Raw genomic sequence first — 21,526 nt, forward strand, 5'->3', positions numbered from 1 at the left:
GACGGCCTAGATATATGAAGGGGAATTGACCTCTAGGCAGGCCAGTACACTGTTGTACTTGTTGTACCAAGTCATCTGCCACATTTCTATGCATATAAAAGGCACTCTTCTGCTTATTAATCTTTTGGCAAGATTGAGATTCATATTCATGCAAGGTATGCATTATCATATCCAAAGATCTTGTATCATCAGAAGCAAATATAATGGTATCATCTGTATATAAGCAAGATGATTCAAATTTGCACTCCATTTAGGCATCCCAACGAATAGCAAAAATCAAATTTGAACTTGGCTGGTTTTATTTTTATTGGTGCAGTCACTTCTGCGAAGCCCTGTCACATTTGCAACTGTCGCTTTTGCAGGCCTTGCTTGCGTTTGCGATGGCAAATCGCATTTGCGGGGGCAAGGGAGTTTCACTTTTGTGAGGGGCATTTCGCAATTACGGAGGTCGTAATTACGACACTGGGTTTGCGAAGGTCATTGTAGTATAAATAATATTATATTGGGGAAAATAGACAATTTCATTATTTTGAAGTTTGCGGGTCTTGGATTTTGACGATCTAAAGAGGTTTATCGACAACAACAAAACACATTGATGCTGAAGTTGATCAGAGGATTCAAAAATGGAAAGATGGCAACAAAACCTTGGAAGAAGACATTCTCGATGTTCTTATCATGCTCAAAGATACCAATGGAAATCCATTGATGAATGTTAAGGAGATTAAAGCACAAGTATATGTAAGTATACATTCAATCCCCTAAACCATATGAACAACATTGTTGAATCATGTGACTATCTTATTTAATTAAAAAGCTAAAGTATTAGAAAATAGACATATTTATTTTTAAATCATCAGCGTTTTACGTTGCAGGCTTTTCTGATTGAATCATAATTGGACCCAATTAAATATTACTATCCAAATTTCAAGACAACGCATTCCCATTCCCTTCAACCTACCCTATGCACAATTAATTAAAAAATATTTAATGTTCACCTTGTGAGAAGGTGCTGACATGCATGGTTGGTTAGTTAATGTTCACCCTGTCAGACATTGCTGACATGCATGATTGGTTACAAACAATTAGGATTTAGGGGTCGTTAGGTTGTTGGTTAATTGGGAAGAGAATTATTCATGTACTAAACTAACATAGTTAATATCATGTTTGGTAGCTTTTTAGTTACTTTGTATAAAATTCAGCATTTCAGGTATGGTGTTTGATTATTATTTTACAATCTCGAATAATTAAAACATGTACAAAGTATGAGTCCATTCAAGTAGTATTATTTATGAAGGTAGAAGATGGAATAACTAAACCTGCATTATCAATACCTAAGTAACTCTAATAACTTCTTAATGTTCATGAATTCATGTTGGCAACAGTGGATAATCCCTCAAATGCAGTTGAATGGGCACTTGCAGAAATGTTGAACCAACCAATGTTAATGCAAAGGATCATAGAGGAACTTAACACTATCGTTGGAATCAATAGATTGGTTCAAGAATCAGACTTTCCATCGCTAAATTATGTCAAAGTTTGCATAAAATAGGCCTTTCGACTCCACCCCATATTGCCTTTTAACATTCCTCATGTGTCTGTCTCTGATACCATTGTCGATGAGAAATACTTCATCACTAGAGGGAGTGTAGTATTATTAAGTCGTCTTGGACTTGGCCGGAACCCTAGAATTTGGAAGGAGCCGCTAAAGTTCAAGCCGGAATGCCACCTCAAAGAGGAAGGTGGCGAAATAGTTCTCAATGATTCAGAGTTGCGTTTGTTGTCATTTAGTATTGGAAGACGAGGTTGTCCAGTGGTGAAACTTGGTTCTACAATTACGATTATGTTACTTGCTAGGCTTCTTGAAGGGTTTATTTGGAGTTTACCACCAAATTCACCATGCAATAAGGAGTCGCCAGAGTGTGATCTCTTTTGTACCTTACCACTTCTTGCTTAGGCAAAACCAAGATTAGCTAACGCCATGTATCCTTAACACAAATCTTTACAATATATGATTACTTTTAATATACAAATTTAAGATTTTACCCAAAAATCACTCAAATGTATAAAATGGTACAAAATCAAGAGAAAAACAAAACCGCTAGGTGATTCCTCCATCTGCCTAAACACCGGCTATATGTTGGTGGGAAATTGAGGTGTGTGCAAGCTGGTCATTGGCACCATGTAATAAAGGAAAATTTATAAAGGCATTATATTGAAGCAAAGTTGAAGTAGGCAATGCAAGTCTTGTTAGCTCCTAAATGTATCCACTCTCCCCTCTCAACCAATACCCCGCGAATAATCTCTGGAGTGTACCTACAACGATTTAACTTTTCCTGCATCCAAAAAGTTTAAAACATCACCGTCATTGCATCTTTCTTCTTTGTTTTTCATGATTTATACATAATTACCAAACTTTCATCCTGTGCATGTGTTTAGTTCTTAATATACAAACTTATCAATGAAGTTTCTAGCATGCGAAACAAAAGGGACCAAGTTCTTTTGCTGCTACTTTGCTGTTTAAAGATGAGCATTGTTGCTCTACATGACAATCTTTTTTAGAAAGGTTACTATAATTTTACATGACTATCATTCTTTGCGGACCACAACTGATCAGTATGATCTTAAAGTCGTAATGCCTGGCTCATCACAAATGTACATGTTTATCAGTAGAGCTCTAACTGGCATGAGTTTATGCGGCTCAAGCTACTAAGGTCAATACAATAATAGTCGCTTATTCGCTAAGAAATGTTAACATCAATCTAAGGACTAAATTATTGAGTTAAAATCCTGCAGAGAGAAAATCCGCTAGGTAATCTCTTCCCATATGTTTAAGCCTTAGTAAGCAGAATTATCCGATATTTGTACTGGGGGAAGGCAGCAGGCGTCAGGTGGTGCAACAAAACTAGCCCAGACACGAACGTCATTAAAAAAATAAAAAAAAAGAAAAAAAAAAAGAAGAAACGAGTCAGTGCATGGACTACAATTGCATTAATTGTCATGTAATTTGGAAACTTATGCTCAGAACTCGCAACAGCTGGAACCCTTTGTCATATAACTACAATTTGTGAATTTTATGATCTCCACCAACTCATTCTCACCAGGTTGCAATTGTTTTGAATCGTTTTTTCTTTATACAAAACCACACCTTCCATTACTAGTATCCGACTTATTTCTCTGTCAAAACCTGTTAAATAAGTTAGAAATCAACTCTTAAAGGTGACCTATAAACATTTTGTGATATCAAATCATCAATAGTATTGGCTTTTCATATGAGATTTCTATTAATGAGATCTTTTGGGAATTAGTGGTCTGTTAGTGTTATGGAGCTTCTGTTCATGCATTACTTGGTTTAGTCACTGCCTAGTCGGGAGGTGACATGAAACCACTCAAGTTCTAAATTTTGGAGTTGTGCTTGACTTCGCTTTAAACTAGGGCTGGGCATAAATATCGAAAACCGAAAAACCGGACCGAACCGAATTAATTCGGTTTTTCTGTTAGTGTTATTTGGGGTTCGGAGCTTCTGTTCATGCACCTTTTCAAAGTTCTTGATGAAGGATTTTGGCAGTTTAAAACTTAATAAACTGCGCCTTGATGAATCCCCTATTCCAATTACTGGTATGCTTCTATGGTATAATCTGTTTTACTAATTGTCATAGCTTTTGTAATTTTTTTTGTTGAAGTTGCTGAATTGTTCTTGCTATTTATAGTGTAATGATCAATAATTGTTCATGTTTTTTTGTTTCTTGTAATTTTTTTTATGGTTTTGAGCATTCAGATAATTGTTGTTGGACAGGAACTATGCTGCTGCTGCCTGCTGCTAAACTGTGCAGTGTGCAGCTGCCACAGTTAAACTGATTGCAGGTAGACTCCAAATAACAATCGATTTGAACTGTGCTGCTGCCACAGTTTCAGCTGCGCTGCGGCTGCTGCTGAACTGTGGTGCTGCTGCTGAAATTGTGGTGCTGAAACAAATGAACAAGCAGATTAGCTTATTGAACAACAGCTCGTCATAATACAGATGTACACTAATGGTTTTCCCAAAGAAAACAGAAGTTCAAGTACAGAGACAGTTCTACTGAAAGTTGCGATTATTACCTATTATTTTGCATGATTATGATGCATGAGTAATGAAATATGCTTATAAAACAATTAGGTGTGAGAGAGTATCTAAGTTACAGGAGTCCCTTTCATATCCTAACTGCTAAATTGCTTATGGATATCCTGGAATGAGACTCTGGCTGAGCCCCTCTTCTTTGCTTTCTGTTGAGAATGGTGTTCCCTCCATCCAGTCATGTATATTATCTGAAAACACAAACATAGTTCACACAATTATATTACAATATATTGCAGCAAAAGTGCAATATCGTGCTGAAGCCAATAAAAAAACGATGTAGTTAACCAATCCCACTATATCACATAATTGCCACCAACAATTAGTAAAAATTCCTCCCTCCATCCCAATTTATGTGACACTTCACTGGAAGTCCCAAGGCAGCTGGAATCTGACCAACTACAAGATGCAAGAGGATATTTAATAACAAAATGGGAGAAAGGTCTTCACTGATTCCAAATTAAACCCTACTATTGCAATGGCACGATTCTGATTCTACCAGTAATGGAAACTCTCTGAAGAATGAGGCTTACAGGTGGATCAGGAGAAACATATTGAGAACAAGCAAGCAGCTGGGAATTCCTTTGAATGGTGAAGAATGAAGCCCTCGACTATTCATGAAGCTAGAAGCGAAAAAATCTTTGAAACAACAGCATATTGGCGTAAGAACACCGAACAGAGATCATCAAAAGAGGATGGACGTGCTTAAAAAGCTGGGATTCAAGATCAACTATGGGTATGGGGAAAGTTCTGAAAAGCAGGGTAGGAAGAAGACATTCTCATACAAATGAAGATTATAATTATTTCACTGAACTTGTGGAGAATAAACAATCAAGAAAAACATAAGACTCTTAAAATGCTACTTCATAATTGGACCCAGATGTGGCGCATCCAGGAAACAAAGGTAGAACAATGGACCACCCAGCTAATTTAAGCAGATGGATTGTAGACGGGCAGATTGGAGAGGATTAGAACCATTAGGAAGTGTTTTTTGAGGGGTACCAATATTTTATGGGATGAAAGATGATGGTCATGCATGAGAATTCAAGAGGGAAGTTTCATATGATCATGCTTATTTAAGAGTTTAAAAGGGGCTTCTCACAGTGTACGGACCACATAATGACAGCGGCAGAGGAGACTTATGGTTGGAACCGGTAGAAATAGGAGGTCTATGGGATGTATCATGGGCTTTGGGGGGTGACTAAAACAACAAATAAGAGGAAGAAAAGAACTGATGCAGAAGAACAACAAGAGCAAAGGAAAGATTTAGAGAATTTATACAGGAGATGACTCATGTGGATCCTCCTTTACAGGGTGGATTTTACACATGGTCCAAGAGATGATAATCCCCAAGCGAAAAGAATTGACAGGTTTCTCATGTCAATAGAATGGGATGACACTTTCAGAAAAATCAAGCAGAAAATTTTGACTAAAGCGTCTCCAGACCACAAACCTTTGATGCCTTGGAGTGCGAGGATTGGGAGCCAAGTCGATCATACTTTAAGTTTGAAAATATGTGGCTAAGGGCTGAAGGTTTTCTGGAAAGTGTGGACGAATAGTGGGATGGATATGCGGACAGTGGTACTCCTGATTTCAGACCCCTAAAGACGGACATAAAAAGGTGGAACAGAGAAGTGTGTGGCAAACTGGAGGATAACAAAAGCAGAATCTCGGAGGAACTTACAATCAATGAACAACAAGGAGAGACTGGCAGAAGGAACTTATTTCATAACTTGAAAAAATAACAGAAGTGAAAATATCCTTTAAGAGGGGTAATGTTGGAGCTCCCTTCTTCTTCTTCTTAACCTTAGTTTCAGTTTATTCTATTGGTGGCCATGGACCAGTGCCTAGCAACTATTTGGCTCTAAATGTACAAACTTTCAGCATCAATTCATCTTAAATCACCTGAAATGTTGCTGGAATTGTGCCATCTTTGGCTGCAAACATTGACTCATAAATAGCTGCTGTTGCTAGGGCCATATCCTTTTTCAATACCTAATCCATGGAGAAGATGGATGTTAGAATGATGAAACCAATAAGACAAAGTAATTTGGATTCTTCATCAAGTTGAAAAGATAAAGAAATTTCAGCAGAAAACCACCTTGCTCCTTTGCAGTAGAGCACTAGTTTCGCCCATAGCACGGAGATGTTCTATCAACTCCAAAGCTGCCACACAAGCAAAAAAGAAGAAAGGTTATATAATTCAATAAAGAAAGACTATGGAACTGAATGACTGTAGAAATTCATACTTCCTCAATCGCATTTGCTGATGTGCAAACTTATCCACATCCAAAATACATGAAAGTTAATTGCTAGTCCAAATAACAAAATAATGGGGAATTTCTAATGATGACCACAGACCAACATGGCGCACCAGAGTTATGTACATATTGGCTAAACATTTTCTGAATAATCAGAATCTTAAACTCAAATTGGGAAAAAACTTTTAAGAATCTTCTCGTGGAAAATAAAGTGGTCGGACATAAATAAACTCAAGATGTTTTGAAGAAAAAAGCAGCTCCATTCAAAAGATCAGGATGAATTGTCTTTCCTTGTTTTATTTTAGGTATAAACAGGAGTTTTTGGATGCTGTAGGAGACCTGACAGATTTAATAGGTAGCTTGTAAGTAACCATTACATCAGGTGCTTTTTGAGTTGTACATACAGTTACCAGCACTAACCAGGTGCTGATTGTACTATCAATACAAGCCTGTTACCTTTCTCCCAAAAAAAAAAAAAAAAAAACCATCATCACTCAGAAGAAAGTATGTCCATATAAAAACTTTACCGAAACCTTGATAATTGCATGAGCAAAAAGTGGAGAAGGGCAGTGCGGTTGAAATCTTAATAAATATCCATAGATGGATTCATGCAATTTACAGGAGTTTCCTTACAGGCTGTGTGCTCGAATACAAGGTTGGAAACCAAATGAAGCATAACTCTTACCACTGTTGTATCGAACTGTATACTCATCAACATCAACCCCTGGAAGAGTAAAGCCTGCCCTAGTCAATAGATTGCCAGCATCACGCACCTGCAACACAAAATTAATATGCTCTTTCTCATGAATCTTTTTTCTGGTAAGTTTCTCTTCACACGAACCTTTTCTTCATCTAACAAACAATATACAATATTTATCAGTTTATAGCTTAAATAACCAACAATGATGTAATAGCCGACTCTTCAACTGCCCAGATGGCAATGCTCTTCACCACAATTAGACAGATTATTACTCAAGTTCCAGTGTTCACTGTGATTATGATATATAACTGCCTCGATTACGATATATAACTGCGTCCTTAAATTTTCCCCATTAGTAAAAGGTTTATAACAAGAAATGACGCGCCACTGCCAGAGAAGCAAGTAACCCTACTGCAGACCATGAGCCTTTGACGTGTAAGTAGAAAACAATGCACCTTGCACACTGCAGTTGAACAAGAATTTCCCTGGACCTTCCAAGCACTGAAATCCACATTCGACGACGAACAAATCCTTCCTCATTCCATATATATTCCGACACTCCCTTCCCTCAAATAGCAGTTAAGTTAAAACTATAACCACTCCACATGCCAAAGTCATACTACCTTGAATGCAAAATGATAGCATTGTCCAGCTCAAAGAGAAACAATCTGATTATCTTTTTGAGTGGTGAGAAACAACTATGTTATACAGAAATGTTTTGAACTAAAAAAAGAAACTTAGCAGAGAAAAAAATTGGTTGACCAACTGATATGAAACAAAAAAGTAAGAGTATAGTCAATTTACTAAATTTAACAAATTCAGCTCATGTAATGCATCTTTAGGCGATAAGATCTATAAAAGGGCAAAAAGGGAAGCCCGGTCTGTCCCGTTGCGCGAGGTACGGGAAGGGCCGGAAAAATGATCCATGATACAGCGGCGAAATTCGAATCCGTGACCTCCGGTCATGCCTAAAAAAAATGATCCATGAAAAGTTTCTAGAAGTGTCTAACTAAAATTTCTGTAAAAAAATTTTATAAATTAAAAAAAGACTGGATATACGATTGTTGAAGATGCATTACTCTAGGAATTTCGATATTATTGCTATTGTTGACAGAACCTAGAAATCCTAGACCTACGAGACAATTTTCAGAATCAGTGTATAGCCAAATCTCTATAATATACTTGTGCCAAGGGTGATAGTCGTGGACTGATGCCTCCTTCACGCTCCATTTGTGCAATAGTGCAAGCTATCCGCAGTTCCCTAAGATAATAGCAAGATGACAAACATTAGGTGCTACAAACATAGAGAGCGCATGCACTTAAAATAAGGATAGTGAAATACCTCAATGTTTCTCCGCCAAGAATGGCCGCCAAGAATAGGCCATCTGGCTTTAAAGCCAATCTGCTCTGGTAAAAGTACAGTTATAGTAAGTGTCTTGGGTGATATTGCCATTTTGAGTTCAAGAAAGAAATAGGAAACGACTAACAAATGTAAAAAGAAGAAAACAACTGAGAACTAGAAGGAAATGTAATCTGTCTGCGTCCAACCAAATACAGCAAGCACCTGAATCATTGCCCCAGGAAGATCATTTGTCCAATGGAGTCCCAAGCAACTAATGACCAGATCAACGGAACTTCCCATGTGAAACAAAAGTATCAAAAAAGGATGTTATTCCTTACACCATCAATAAGGTATTCCAATCATTCATCAAGGACAGCATCAGAGTTACACGTACTTTTCTTTCACGGGCAGATATTCTTCATCACCAATAATGTATGATGTTTCAATGTTATCATTTGGCATTTGCTGCTCAGCATCTTTACACAATTTTACCATGTCGCATGATATATCCATCATAAGTAATTTCTCAATGCCACCTGAAAAGCAACAGGCATGCCCATAATCATGCTCTAGCTTCATGGAACAATATAAGCATGTTCATCAGGTGGTTCATGAAGGGTCAAAATTATTACTCAATTCCAGTATGAGCCAAGGTTGGTTTGAGCATCATTTTTAGTTGACGGGCTAATTTCTTCAAAGAGCATATTCCCAAGTGACAGAAAATTAGTGACAGATGAATGAATGAGATCTTTCTTTATAATGAAGACATCTTATGGAGTACTGTTGTTTTTTCTTCTTTTGCATGCAACATAATTCTGTATGTAGTTATTGGCAAATAGAGGACGCCCAAAAAGGATACAAGCCTAAGTGAGGTTGATGGCTTCCGAAAAGATCTGTTGAAGCATCACTACAGTCTGGAATTGCTTCTTTATATTAGAAATGAACAAATAATAGGAAGAATGTTTACTTCCGCGCACCTCGATAAATCTATCGACGGTACTTTCTTCCTCCCTCCCATATAAGTACCAGGTAACTCTGCCCATAAGACTTAGGTAGTTAGAAACAAATCACCTAGCGTTTTTTGCCTCTACTGGAATTTGATCCTTGGTCTCCCGAAACCTTTCACACTCCATTGACTAACCGACTGCACCTTTGGGTGCAACAATTGTTATATTCTTTATCGTGGGACTGGGTTTTCAAGTCCTTGATATGAAAACATTTGGTCCTTTCTATATCTCTTTCTTTCTAATTATTATTATTAATAACAATGGTGTCGAACCAACTTGGGCGCACTTCGTCTATTTCATTGGATACTTGTACCCTCTTACTAGTACAAGTACCGGATAACTCTATCCACCGAGATTTAGAAAATGAGAGCAAACTACTTAACTTTTTGCCTCAGATGGGATTCGAACCATTTGGACCATCCTATTTTTTCGCTCTTTAAGTTGCATCTTGATCATCACGCCATTCTCCTACGAAATTGAGCATATCTTACTCATTTAAATTTAGGCACCACAATTTTGTCTAATTTTGCTTCACGTACATTATTCTTATAAAATATAATTTATTACATAAATGCATTTAAGGGCGGTGCAACCCTACACAATGAGATGTACAAAATCCAGAAGGACGAGCAAAAAATCCAAAGAAGTAACTGCGTCAAGCTAGTATGATTTTCGTAACCATAGCGTGTAAGACATGTTTAAGTTTTAACCTAAGTTGCACGGACTCGCCAGTTTAGGTGCCGTTCCCATCTCGACACGGGTCAAGTGCGGGTGCGGGAACGGCAAACGTCCGGGATACGGTCAACCAACTCCGGATACTTTGACCGGAGTCCGTCGACAAATTTGGGAGGAAAATTTGAGATTTTGATTTCTCAAAATTAAAAATAAAACAGATTTAAGATAAGGAAAATGACATACCTTCAATATTATAGTACTTTTATCTCATTTTTGTTGCTTCATGTTTCATATAAACCAAGAATACAACGTTGTGTTGAGTGCGGATGGCAGAGAGAAGCAGTGATATAGATAGAGGGTTGGTTTCCGGCCTTGAATGGCTTTCTCCTTCTATCTTGAGGAAAGAACGAAGAGGCAAATGAAAGAGACATTTTAACTTTGCTCCATAAAAGCTTGAAAAGGAAGTTTGGAGAATTTGAAGAAGATGACTTAAAAGTTACCGGCTTACAGCTGGAGGAGACGTGTAGAAGCTAGAATTAGGACTCTTAAGGCTTAATTGTATTAACGTACAAAAATGACCCCTGTATTCTCTATATAAGCTATTTTTATCCCTTTTATTTTCCATTATATGCTACTTGTGACACAAAATTGAAAGGCACCTAATTATGCTATTTATAAATGTTTCTTTCTCATACAATGTAGAGATAATTTCTAAATTAATTAGCATGTCATTTTTTTGATAATTAATTTATATTTTTAATCGCACAAAAGCACGGACAAATTTACTGGTTGTACATAATAAAATTGACCCCTTTGTACAACAGATTATTCTTGGAACGTATTTTTTCATATGCCGTTTAAATAATTTAAATTATTAACTATTGTAACTTGTAGTATTTTTTACATAATTTCAAATATGTAATTTGATAATGAATTGAAAATAACTTAGAAAAATGATAAAGAAGAATAATCAAGCATTTTAGATAACTATATCAAGAATGAGAGAATTTAAGAGCACTTAATTTATATTAATTAAAATTAATTCAGGAGCAATAACTAATATTGAACTATCGCAATACTTGATATATAATTATTACTGGATACGCACCCCCTGAATCCCCGCACCCGTATCCTAGTCAATATATCTTAAAATTTAAATTTTGCCGAATCCGACACTTAGATCCGTACCCGTATAGGATACCCGCACCCGAGTCCGTGTAACTTAGTTTTTAACTACTCCTATTATAACTAACTAAAATCTCACTATGCTTTTCTTTTCTTTTTTTTTTCTTTTTTTTTTTTTTTTTTTTTTTTTGAGATAAGGCTCCCTATTCTCCTTAACAATTATGCTATCAAAATGAAAGCATCATTTTTTCAAAAAATATGTTTAATATTGTAACGACTCATTAAGCCGTTTTGGCTATTTTGACTATTTTACACCTATTGACCCTTCTCCTAGCTTCATTAGCATATATTTGACTTGTGGGGATGGGTGATGTGATTCCCGAGGCATTCAGATGTGATTTGAATGAGAAAATGGAAGTTATGGAAATTCTTAAGTGTTTGGTTGACCAAAGTCAACATCGGGAGTAAATGGGTCTTTTTGGGAATTTCGTCGATTCCATTAGGTCCGGAACGTCGATTATGACTTGGTTGAGTAGTTGGTTCGGTTCCCGAGGGGCTCGGGGGTATTTTGGGTGGAATTCTAGTTTTAAGGCATTTGGGGTTGATCGGGTCAAGATGACCTCTTTTGAAAATTTCGAGTGCGCGAGTGAGTTCGTAGCGTGTTTTATAGCTAAGATGCATACTTGGTTTGTATCTGGGAGGTTCCGGATGAGTCTAGGGTTTTCAGAGTGAAATGGTGAAAAACAGAATTTTGCTGGTTCTGGTGTGGCCGCATTTGCGAACCCCGCATTTGCGTGTTTTGGGTCGCATTTGCGATAGTGGCCTGAATCCGCATTTGCGAGGTTGGGGTCGCATTTGAGGACTAGGCCTGGTCCGCATTTACAGAGAAATGGCTGCATTTGTGGATGGGTCGGGTTAAGTGAAAGCTTGCATTTGCGAGCCTCGCAAATGCGAGAAAGGTACTGCTTTTGCGACAACCACTGAATAGAAGGATAAATATCCTAGTTCGAGTTTTTATCCCCCATTCACATATTTGGAGCTCTAGACTTCGGTTTTGGGAAATTGTTGAGGGATTCTTCAAGGTTCATCACGTGGGTAAGATTCTAACCTTCGTTTTACAATTATGTCTTAGATTATTAAAGGATTCTATGCTAGAAATCATGAATTAAGGTGGGGAAATTTCGGGTTTTTGAACCCTAAGTCTAAATTAAGGATTCTTGAATTAATCATGGAAATGATGTTGGATTGAGTTGGTTTTGGTTTATAGACTCCATAGGCCATGGGTAAACTATTTATGGAATGAATTTCCCATTTTGCCCTTCGTGGCTCGAAACCTAATTTTGGTGACTTTTTGGGTTGGGATTTAAAGTATGCTAATATGGGTACCATTGGGTTCGTATGACTTCCTAGAACAATAATTTCACCTTATTGAACACAATTTTCCTACAAAATTACGGTTTGACCTTCGGGTTTAGGACGGGTTTTTGGGTTGACTTTCTAAACCTGAATCTTTTATAAGGTAATATGAGTATCGTTTGACTCGTATTCTTATGTATAATCTATGTTTGAACAGATTGGGATCGTTCGGAGGCTATACGAAAAGGCAAGGCATCGTTGTGATTTCGGACTCCTATTCCAGGCATGTTGAGACTATGAACCTTAACTTAAGGGTCTTGGTTGGTTAAAATTGAACTAATAAGAAGGGACAATGGGGTAACATAAGGGGGTTCCGATACTTGTGAGGTGACGAGCGCTTGTATCGGATATTGGTGTCATGATAAGGGTATTTGCGTAATTTAATTTGTATAGTCTGGTTTGAATGTCATGCTTTGGCATTAGCTGATAGCATAGATTGATTTGTGTCTATGATTGGGATATGAGGTCCCTTATTTATTGTTTCTATGCTTATTACCTGTCTTATTTGTGATCATGTGTTCTCATCACTCCTAAATACTCGTTTAAAAGTGGAAAAGAGCTAATGATTGAGTTTTTGTTGTTTAGCTTGATTGCTTATTGTGATGCATGTCATATTCATGCTTATTATGGTATCTCATGTGCATTTGAGGATACTTGTAAAAGGTCTGAGGGGAAATGATTCGGATGGAGTGATGCTAATGATATGAGCCAGATTGGCTGGCTATTTGACAGGTATGTGAGCCTAAGGGCTGAGTATTGTGATTTGGAGCCTACAGGGCTAATTATTGTGATTGGAAGCCTGAAATGGCTAGGAACCCGATGGGAAATTCCAGGTTGGTATATGGATCTCGCGAGTCCCCCATGGGTCACGATTCATAGAATTTGAACGTGTGTGTACCGGGAGATGGAAAAGGCCTTGCATTGCATACATTTGCATATCATTATATTCTATTGGTTTCCTTGTTGTATGAGTTATTGATTTGTTGTTTGTACTGCCTTATATGTCGTTTGGATATTTGATGAACTTGAGGACTTGGATGCTTCATTTAGGCTTGTAACGGAAGGTTATTGTATGGATTATGATTATTATTATTGTGGACTAATAGCGGTTAAGTGTGGAAGTAGTATTCGTAGACCAGCCCTCGTCTCTATTTTCGTTAGGGTCGATCGACGATGCTGCTGAGTACCCATTGTTTTTGTACTCACGCTACACTTGCTGCACCCTTTCTGTGTGCAGATTCTATTCCTAGCACGAGTGGATCTCGGGATGCTGCCAGCCATTAAGGAGACCATTTAGACGGTTCGGGGTGAGCCATTAGTGTGATCCATGGCACCGGATCTTCTTCAATTTCTGTCTTTTGTTTCTGGACAGCTTATGCATTTCGAGATGTATTCTTTTGTTTCTTGTACTAGGACAGCTTATGCATTTCGGGATGTATTCCCAGACTTATACTTTATCTTGGTCCGTTCTTGTACTAGTGACACCTGATTCGGGGATGGTTGTTCTTTCATTTCTACATTTATGTTGTTTGAGGATATTTAAGACTTAAAAATTGACTTGTATGTTTAATTCCGCATTAACTTCTTCTTTTACTACAATTTGGGTTGTGGATGGCTTACTGACTCGGGGGAGTTAGTGCCTTCACGGCTCCATAAATTGGGTCGTGACAAATATGAAATTTTTGAACTGACAATTCAACACCAAGTGATATCAAGAAACAATAGTTTTTAATTTCTTGATTAAAAAAAAATAAAGAATATTGTTAAAACAAGTGCCTCAATAAACTTTCTTCTCACCGCGTCCTCGCAATAATCGTCTGATAGCTTCCAGAGAACCCCCCATACACAATGCAATAGGAAATGTTTTCTTACAATCCTGCAAAATACAAAATGACGTAAAGCTTGAACTCTTGATTGATGGGACACTATTAAATCACAACTAATGTGTTTAGGCAAGCGTTAATGTATATCAACAACAAACTCACGGAATCGTTTTTAATCACATGTGTGGAAACAGATCCATGGCATCCCAATCTATTAGGGGTCATTCGTTGCCTAAGCCATATGACTCGTCTTTTGTATTTAACTATGAAATCGCGCAGATGATTTGGACTCCAGAACGACTCATTCGGAGCGAGAATCAATGTATCATACCGAAGTAGAATTCTCAAAAATACATTAAAACTGATTGAAGTTGTTTCTTAAACAATAGTTAAAGATCTTATAGTAACAGGAAGTACATTAGAGCACAAGATGTCAAAATTTACTATAACAAACGCGCATTCACCAATTAAAAAAGGACAAATACACATGTAGCCCCTCAAACTTGTCAGTTTTATCCATTTAGACACCTAAACAAAGCCTTGTTCCTATTGAACACCTGAACTTATCCAAAATTTAAAACCTATTGAAACAATAGTTAAAGATTCTAATTAACAGGCTAAGGTGTGTGCACAAGATGTCAAAATTCTATGATCTGGCAAATATAACCAGTAAAAAATAGACAAGTGTTGAAGAGAAATGCCAAAATTTGAAGGGAAAAAAGAAGAAAGTGGATGAGTAGGCCGGAAAAGGATTCTGGCAAGGTAGAGGAGAATTTGCCCGGAAAAGAAAATCATATATCAAAATTTTTTCAACAAACTCCATTTATCCGGCAAGGGTGGCGCTCGTATCCGAAGAAAAATCAGATATAGGTCATCGGATTGGGTCTCAAAGCGCCAGATCACCCCATGCACCTTCTGACTAACCACTTCAAGATTTGCTCTCTGGTTCTTCTCTACTTCTTTTACCAACATTTCAATTTAATTATTCTCGTAATTTTAGGCATTCTTGTAGCTTCACCTTAGCTTCCACGACCGTTTGTTGCCCACAGAAGATGATTTTTCTTTGCTAGGGGTTTTTTGGCTTAAACGAGAAAAGGAAGTCAAGGAAAGTTGAACATTGATTTGGCAGGAGATTGAGGCTTTGAAGAAGAAGAAACTGGCTGGAAATATGGAGAAGACCGGAGTTGAAACACAAAGAGGCCGGAGATAAACTTTTCCGGTGAAGATTTATCTGTTTGGCCACTTACGCGCCCAAGGTCATGTGGAAGGACAAGCTGCTTGCCATGTCATCAAGATATGTCTAATGGGTACACTTTAAGTATAAAATAAGTGTTCAATAGGAACAAAGCTTAGTTTAGGTGTCTAAATGGAAAAAAACTAACAAATTTGAGGGGCCGCATATGTGTTAAAAATTAGGCATCATTCTAAACATAATGTGTAAACCTTAATAAGATAGGCTCATTTAATTTTTATTTAACGAACAGCACAACTGAACCGATATATTTCTCTATCAACACACTAAATTCATCAAGCTGCAGAAGGGGCAACTACTCATACGTTTTTGTATTTTGAAGGATAGCAAATAGAGCATAGACCACGGGAGTAAAGTAATGACATCATGAAAAGGTGAATTAATTCTTGTTAGTTTGAAGATGTAGCATTCAATAGAACCAAGGGATACTCATTCTAGCTGACCCATTTGAGGTAGGATGCTTAAAAATATGGACATGGTTTGCATATGACTTTTCAAAGTATTGGCCGACAGTTTACTACCATAAACCCTTTCCAACCAGTTGAAACTTTATGAAGTTTATTATTAGATATTTAGATGGTAGAATATGCTCATAATTTCCTCTTATTCATCTCTCCTTTTGTATGCCATTACTTTCTCTTCCCTAATCAGTGTCTCTGTCTGCTTGTTTTCTCAGTGTCAACCTTTCAGCAAGGATGGGAGGAAATATTATACTCAAAAGTAGAAATGAACAGGACGCAAAAAGTAAAAATTATCTTTTTGTAGTATGGTTCAAACATAAATATATTATCATAAACCAAATACCTTGCAAGAAAAAGTAAGGGAAAAAGAAGGTTAAACTGAATACCTTGGAAAAAGAAGGTTAAACTGAATACCTCCAATCGATCTAGTAGATTCTCAGCCACAGTATCAACAAGAGAATCCTTACGCTTCATCAACCAAGCCGCTCTATCACGCTGCAAACCATGGATATCCAACAGAAAATGCATAGTATAAATGAGTAAGTGAAACCGAAAAAAATTTAAAAATTTAAATTTTTACACAAAAAGAAGAAGCTTTACTTGCATACGCTTAAGATGACGATCAAATATTTTGAGTTTGGAGCTCTGAGATCCATCTCTGGCGTCAGTACAGTAGGATCTTAGTCCTCTCCGACAAAGAGCTATGCTTCTTCTCATTGCGAATTAACTTTGCAATGGCCCTGTTTCTGGTCAGACCAACAGAGAAATTGATCAAAATGATCCTTAATGTATGAGGATTGGACTATTTTGGTCCTTGATATATAACACTTAAATAGATATAGTCCTTCACGTATGCTAAATATGATCATTTTAGTCCTAAACCCTAAAACTTAACAGTTCATTCTTAAATCACTTTTTTTCCGGAATCATGTTGGGACATAGAATTGTTACAATTTTCCGGAATTCGAAAAACTCCAAATACCTGTTTTCACATTTTTCACTCCAAATCACTCACAAAAAAGTTCAACATTTTTCCAAGTTGTATTCATGTCCAAACAACTTCAATTTCCAAATACCATTTTTTTCAAATTTCACATTTTTTATGTCTAAAGGTCCACAAAGAAAACTTAATTAATGAACCTCTTTCAATAAACCAACAAATAATAAATTCACATACAAAATTAAATCAATACAGATCAAAAATTGAAAAGGGCAACAATAAAATCTCTAGCACAGTACAATTAACCTTAAAGCAATCAACTTTACAAAAAAATCATACACACAATCAATTAATACTTTGTTTTTAAAATAAAAATCTGTACTTCCCATTACTTTCTTCAAAGTGAAATAATTTTAAGAAAACCCAACAATTACTTATATCTGTTACATTTATCCAGTAACCAAAAAGAAAAAAACAACTACTTTTATGTAAAATAAAATTAAAAAAAAAATCAACAAATATCAAGAATTGAAAAGGGAAAAATACGAAATTACCTTTTATTTATCGGAGTGCACTGAGGGCAAGATTCAAGTAGTGGGTAAATGAGTGATGTTGTTGATGGAATGAAAATGGAGAGAAATAAAGAGAGTAAATTGCAGTGTTTTAGAAAATGGAGAAGTGTTTGGGTCTGTGCGAGGAGAAGAGAGAGACGGTCGAAAACGTAATAATAACTGTTAGTATATATTTTTTACTGCCTAGTGGTATATTTGAAAAAAGAAAAAAAGGGAAAAAAAAAAACAAGTGAACCGTTAAAATTATAAAGTTTTGGACAATAATCATATTTTACATACATTGAGGATTGCATCTATCAAGCATTATACATCAAGGACCAAAATAATTCAGGAAACTTGACTCACACATCTAGTTTACAGTTGATGTAGCCCACTGTATCATCGGTATATAGATAATGTATCTATTTTGTATAGCTATATTTAACCATTATAGATACTTTGTATATATAATGTATATACTTTGTATAATCAATTATAAACACACGAAATCAATTCAAGTTTATATAACATGATGTATCACAATATATATACACTTTTTTACACCACTATACATTACATATATTTATACATTATAGAGTATAAATAATGTATCTGCTCTGTATAATTATGTATGAACGGTGTTATTAAACTGTTATACAATATGGATACACTTGTTATACAAATCTACATTATAAAGTAAACGATGTTGAAGATTCCATTGTTTTGTTACAATTGTTTTGTTATCGGTGCGGGGGGCGGATTACTCAATTTCCTTATCGGATGAACCGTTAACCCTTTAAGAATTATCATATTTACACTTTTACCCCTAGATGTATAAAGTATCTACTGTAAACCCTAAAGCTAAAGCCCCTTCTTAGTTTGTCTAGATTATTCAAGTATTACCTATTTGTTTCATGACGCTAAAAAGTAACAAAAGTTCAAGTTAGGCTTATGATTGAATAAACTTTAAAAGTTCTCGTAGCGCATGCTAATAATGAACTATTGGTAGGAACCATGAATGTGTTCAGTACAGTATATGTTTCTATGGATCTACTTGTATTTTCAATATTGCTTGCAAGTTTCAACTGCCTAGCATCAGAGCATACAATTCATCAATATTGTTGCGTTCCTCTTTTTTTTCTTTTACACACAAAGGTTGTTGTTGTGATTTTAATTTTTATTGTCTCTTAAATTTAGCCGATACATCGTCTGATAATTGCTAATTTGATACCGAATCAACCGATATCTTATCAGCTGGCTAACAGATTAGTACATTAAAAGTCGATAACCGGTAAGCCGAACTATTAAGCGCAATTATCCGCCCAATCCGCTCGATAAGCGATTTTTAATCACAATGGCGTAATTTTTTGTGATGCCTTTTCTTCTCGTCACTCTCACATTAAAAATTAAAAATTCTAATAGAGAACGCATTGATTGTATAACGTTATGACTATTTTTTTCTATAAAGTGGGGGGGAGATGGAGAAGGTGCAGGGTTCTGGCATGGTTTTTGCTTGGCAATGACTGAGATGAACTCGATGTGGCAATGGTGGAAATTTGATGTTTGGATGAATGGACGACAACTTAAGGGGCTTCAAACGAAGAGAGAAGATGAGGGGGGGAAAAAAAAGAGAAACGATGGCTATGGTTTTAAAATATATTTGGCTTAAGTGCTAACGTTGGGCTAAATCATGTAAAAATCAAGAAGTTGGGCCTAAATAGGCAAACTAGATACCCGATTGGCTCAAACTCGTAATTATTTCTCTTATTTATGGGTTAACCAGAACTCCAGCCTCATGAGTCACGGCACGGCTATCCTATTTGGACTTGTTAAGTCTATTTGAATAAGTTGTCAAAAACTGTTGAATTTTTAATAATTTGTTTAGATGTGGGCTTTTCCTCTTTCTTCATTGGATAGTTGTCACGACATAATATTTCTAAATAGTCGTTAACGGTATTTCATAACCAAAAGTATGTGGAAATTAAACGGTGCATCTCCCAAGACCTAGTGTCATAAGTACAAGAACGGCTAATATAGATTTTCAAGTCTAAAATAACAACATAGCTGTCTAGAAAAACAATAGTAGGGAAATGGAATCCGGTGATGCGGATCAGCCAAATAGCTCACCTTGATAGCTCCAAGAGCAATTCATACCAATCAAATGTACCTAGTCTACACTCCTTCGCAAAACTGAACCTGCACACAAAATATGCAACAAATGTAGAGTGAGTATGGGAAACAGGTGTAATGAGCAGCATCGCAGATCAACCCTAAACTGAACTGTTGGCGAGGGTTGGCCTTCTCAATGCTTACCTCTACACTTGGTTAGTAAATAACTCAACAAATTTGTAGAGTCAAACTCGAACATCCAAGGGATAGGATAAACCCACTAATCAGCTAATTATCATGAATCAACAACTAAACAAATAGGAGGTAATATAACTCTACAAACTAGATAATTCTCAAGCCGAACCAAATGAGCAAATAAATATGATTCTTCCCAAGAATCCAAAGATGAGTCCAAACACATCAATAAATCATACAAGGATGAGATGTGATGCAATGTAATGGCTAGAATGCATTCAGTATATACATGCTCCTTATGTCAGGTAAACGTGACTCATGGGGGACTCACGAGGTCCATATACCCACTATGAACTAGATCTATTAGATAACTCCACTCGGAACCAGATCTATCTGGATCATGTGAGAGTATGGAAGTCAAATTCCACACGAGGCACATATACAGTACGGGAAAAATACTTTTAACAGATCATATGTGTCAAATATACAAGAAATGAAGAATGGTGAGTAACTAAATAATCCTTTAAACAATTATTCAGCTAGAACCCGAACTCATAAACTTAACTAGTATCCCAACCAAGTGATTGAATCACTCCCGAACCCCTCAAAATTCGTCCAAACCATCCAATGAAGTCATAAATCACGTTTAGAACCTAAAAGAACTTTCAAAATTCAAATCTGAGTTTGGTAACCCCGGATGTTTGGTCAACCATGTTATAGGCTGTGCGTCCACCAAACAATATATGAGGGACCTGGTTGTGTACCAGTTCCCTTATGCAGTGCAGTACGAGAATCAACACAAGATTTTTACGTGAAAAACTCCTTGCTCAAGGGATTAAAAACCACGACCTACCCCAGTAGGATTTTAACTCCACTAACCGAACAAACTCAGGTTACAACTCTATTGCAAGCTAGAAGTTAACTCCTATAACCTCTCACCCTTACAATAACGCTTATGCAACCCTCACACTTGACTACCCCTAGTCAAGCACACTAATACAACTAGACTCACTCCATCCTAGTGTACCACTCAAAGGCACCCTTTGAGAATTCACCACAGTGACTAACTCTAGCCATACACTAATACAACTAAGCTAACTCTAGCCTAGTGTACCACTCAAGAACTTGTGGAAGCAACCTTAAGAATTTAGAACACCTACAAATAGCATCTTTTTATGGAAGAGTAGGTTTACGGTTTAAGCATAAAAAAATAAAGACTCAAAGAACCTAAGGACCTAAAACATCTCCAGTTCTGGACCTGGTCCTTCCAGTCGCTAAGGCTTTGTTCTTGAGGAACACCTTAAAAGGTGGAGACTTGCACTTTGTATGGAGAGATTTTTGGATTGTGCAATAATAAGTCTTCTCTTAGAAGATGATGTCTTTATATGCACGGGGCGAAAGAGAGAGAGAGATAGAGAGAGTGGAGGAGACTGCTCATGAGATCTGAACAGTTAATCAATTCGGCCTTGCTAAGGTACTGTTGTACAGCTGCATTGTACTTTTTAGCTGCACACTTTACAGCTGTGGATTTGGACTTTCAGCTTCAGTGACCAGGACC

The 21,526-nt window shown here is 36.7% G+C and overlaps 1 protein-coding gene and 1 pseudogene across 3 annotated transcripts; one reads left to right on the forward strand and one right to left on the reverse strand.

The window, feature by feature from the left end:
• Nucleotides 1-203: 203 nt before the first annotated feature.
• LOC132054203 (isoleucine N-monooxygenase 1-like) lies at nt 204-1,990 on the forward strand (annotated as a pseudogene).
• Nucleotides 1,991-3,969: 1,979 nt separating this feature from the next.
• Nucleotides 3,970-17,890, reverse strand: LOC132053547 (putative methyltransferase At1g22800, mitochondrial). Of its 3 annotated transcripts, none has more exons than XM_059445631.1 (12): nt 17,668-17,890; nt 16,782-16,919; nt 16,588-16,668; nt 14,435-14,513; nt 8,809-8,950; nt 8,637-8,706; nt 8,415-8,479; nt 8,255-8,333; nt 7,058-7,145; nt 6,213-6,277; nt 6,017-6,106; nt 3,970-4,302 (listed from the first exon to the last, which is right to left on the reverse strand). In XM_059445631.1, exons 2-12 carry the CDS (start codon nt 16,827-16,829, stop codon nt 4,195-4,197), a joined length of 915 nt encoding a protein of 304 aa, XP_059301614.1. In that variant the 5' UTR covers nt 16,830-16,919; nt 17,668-17,890; the 3' UTR covers nt 3,970-4,194. The 3 variants fall into 3 exon arrangements, with proteins under 3 accessions (XP_059301614.1, XP_059301613.1, XP_059301615.1); XM_059445630.1 differs by having other exon boundaries at nt 16,774-16,919; nt 17,668-17,885; XM_059445632.1 differs by lacking the exon at nt 17,668-17,890 and adding an exon at nt 14,623-14,692 and having other exon boundaries at nt 16,774-16,830.
• Between the last annotated feature and the right edge of the window lie 3,636 nt (nt 17,891-21,526).

This window comes from Lycium ferocissimum, chromosome 4 (assembly GCF_029784015.1).
Source record: "Lycium ferocissimum isolate CSIRO_LF1 chromosome 4, AGI_CSIRO_Lferr_CH_V1, whole genome shotgun sequence".
Lineage (NCBI taxonomy): Eukaryota > Viridiplantae > Streptophyta > Magnoliopsida > Solanales > Solanaceae > Lycium > Lycium ferocissimum.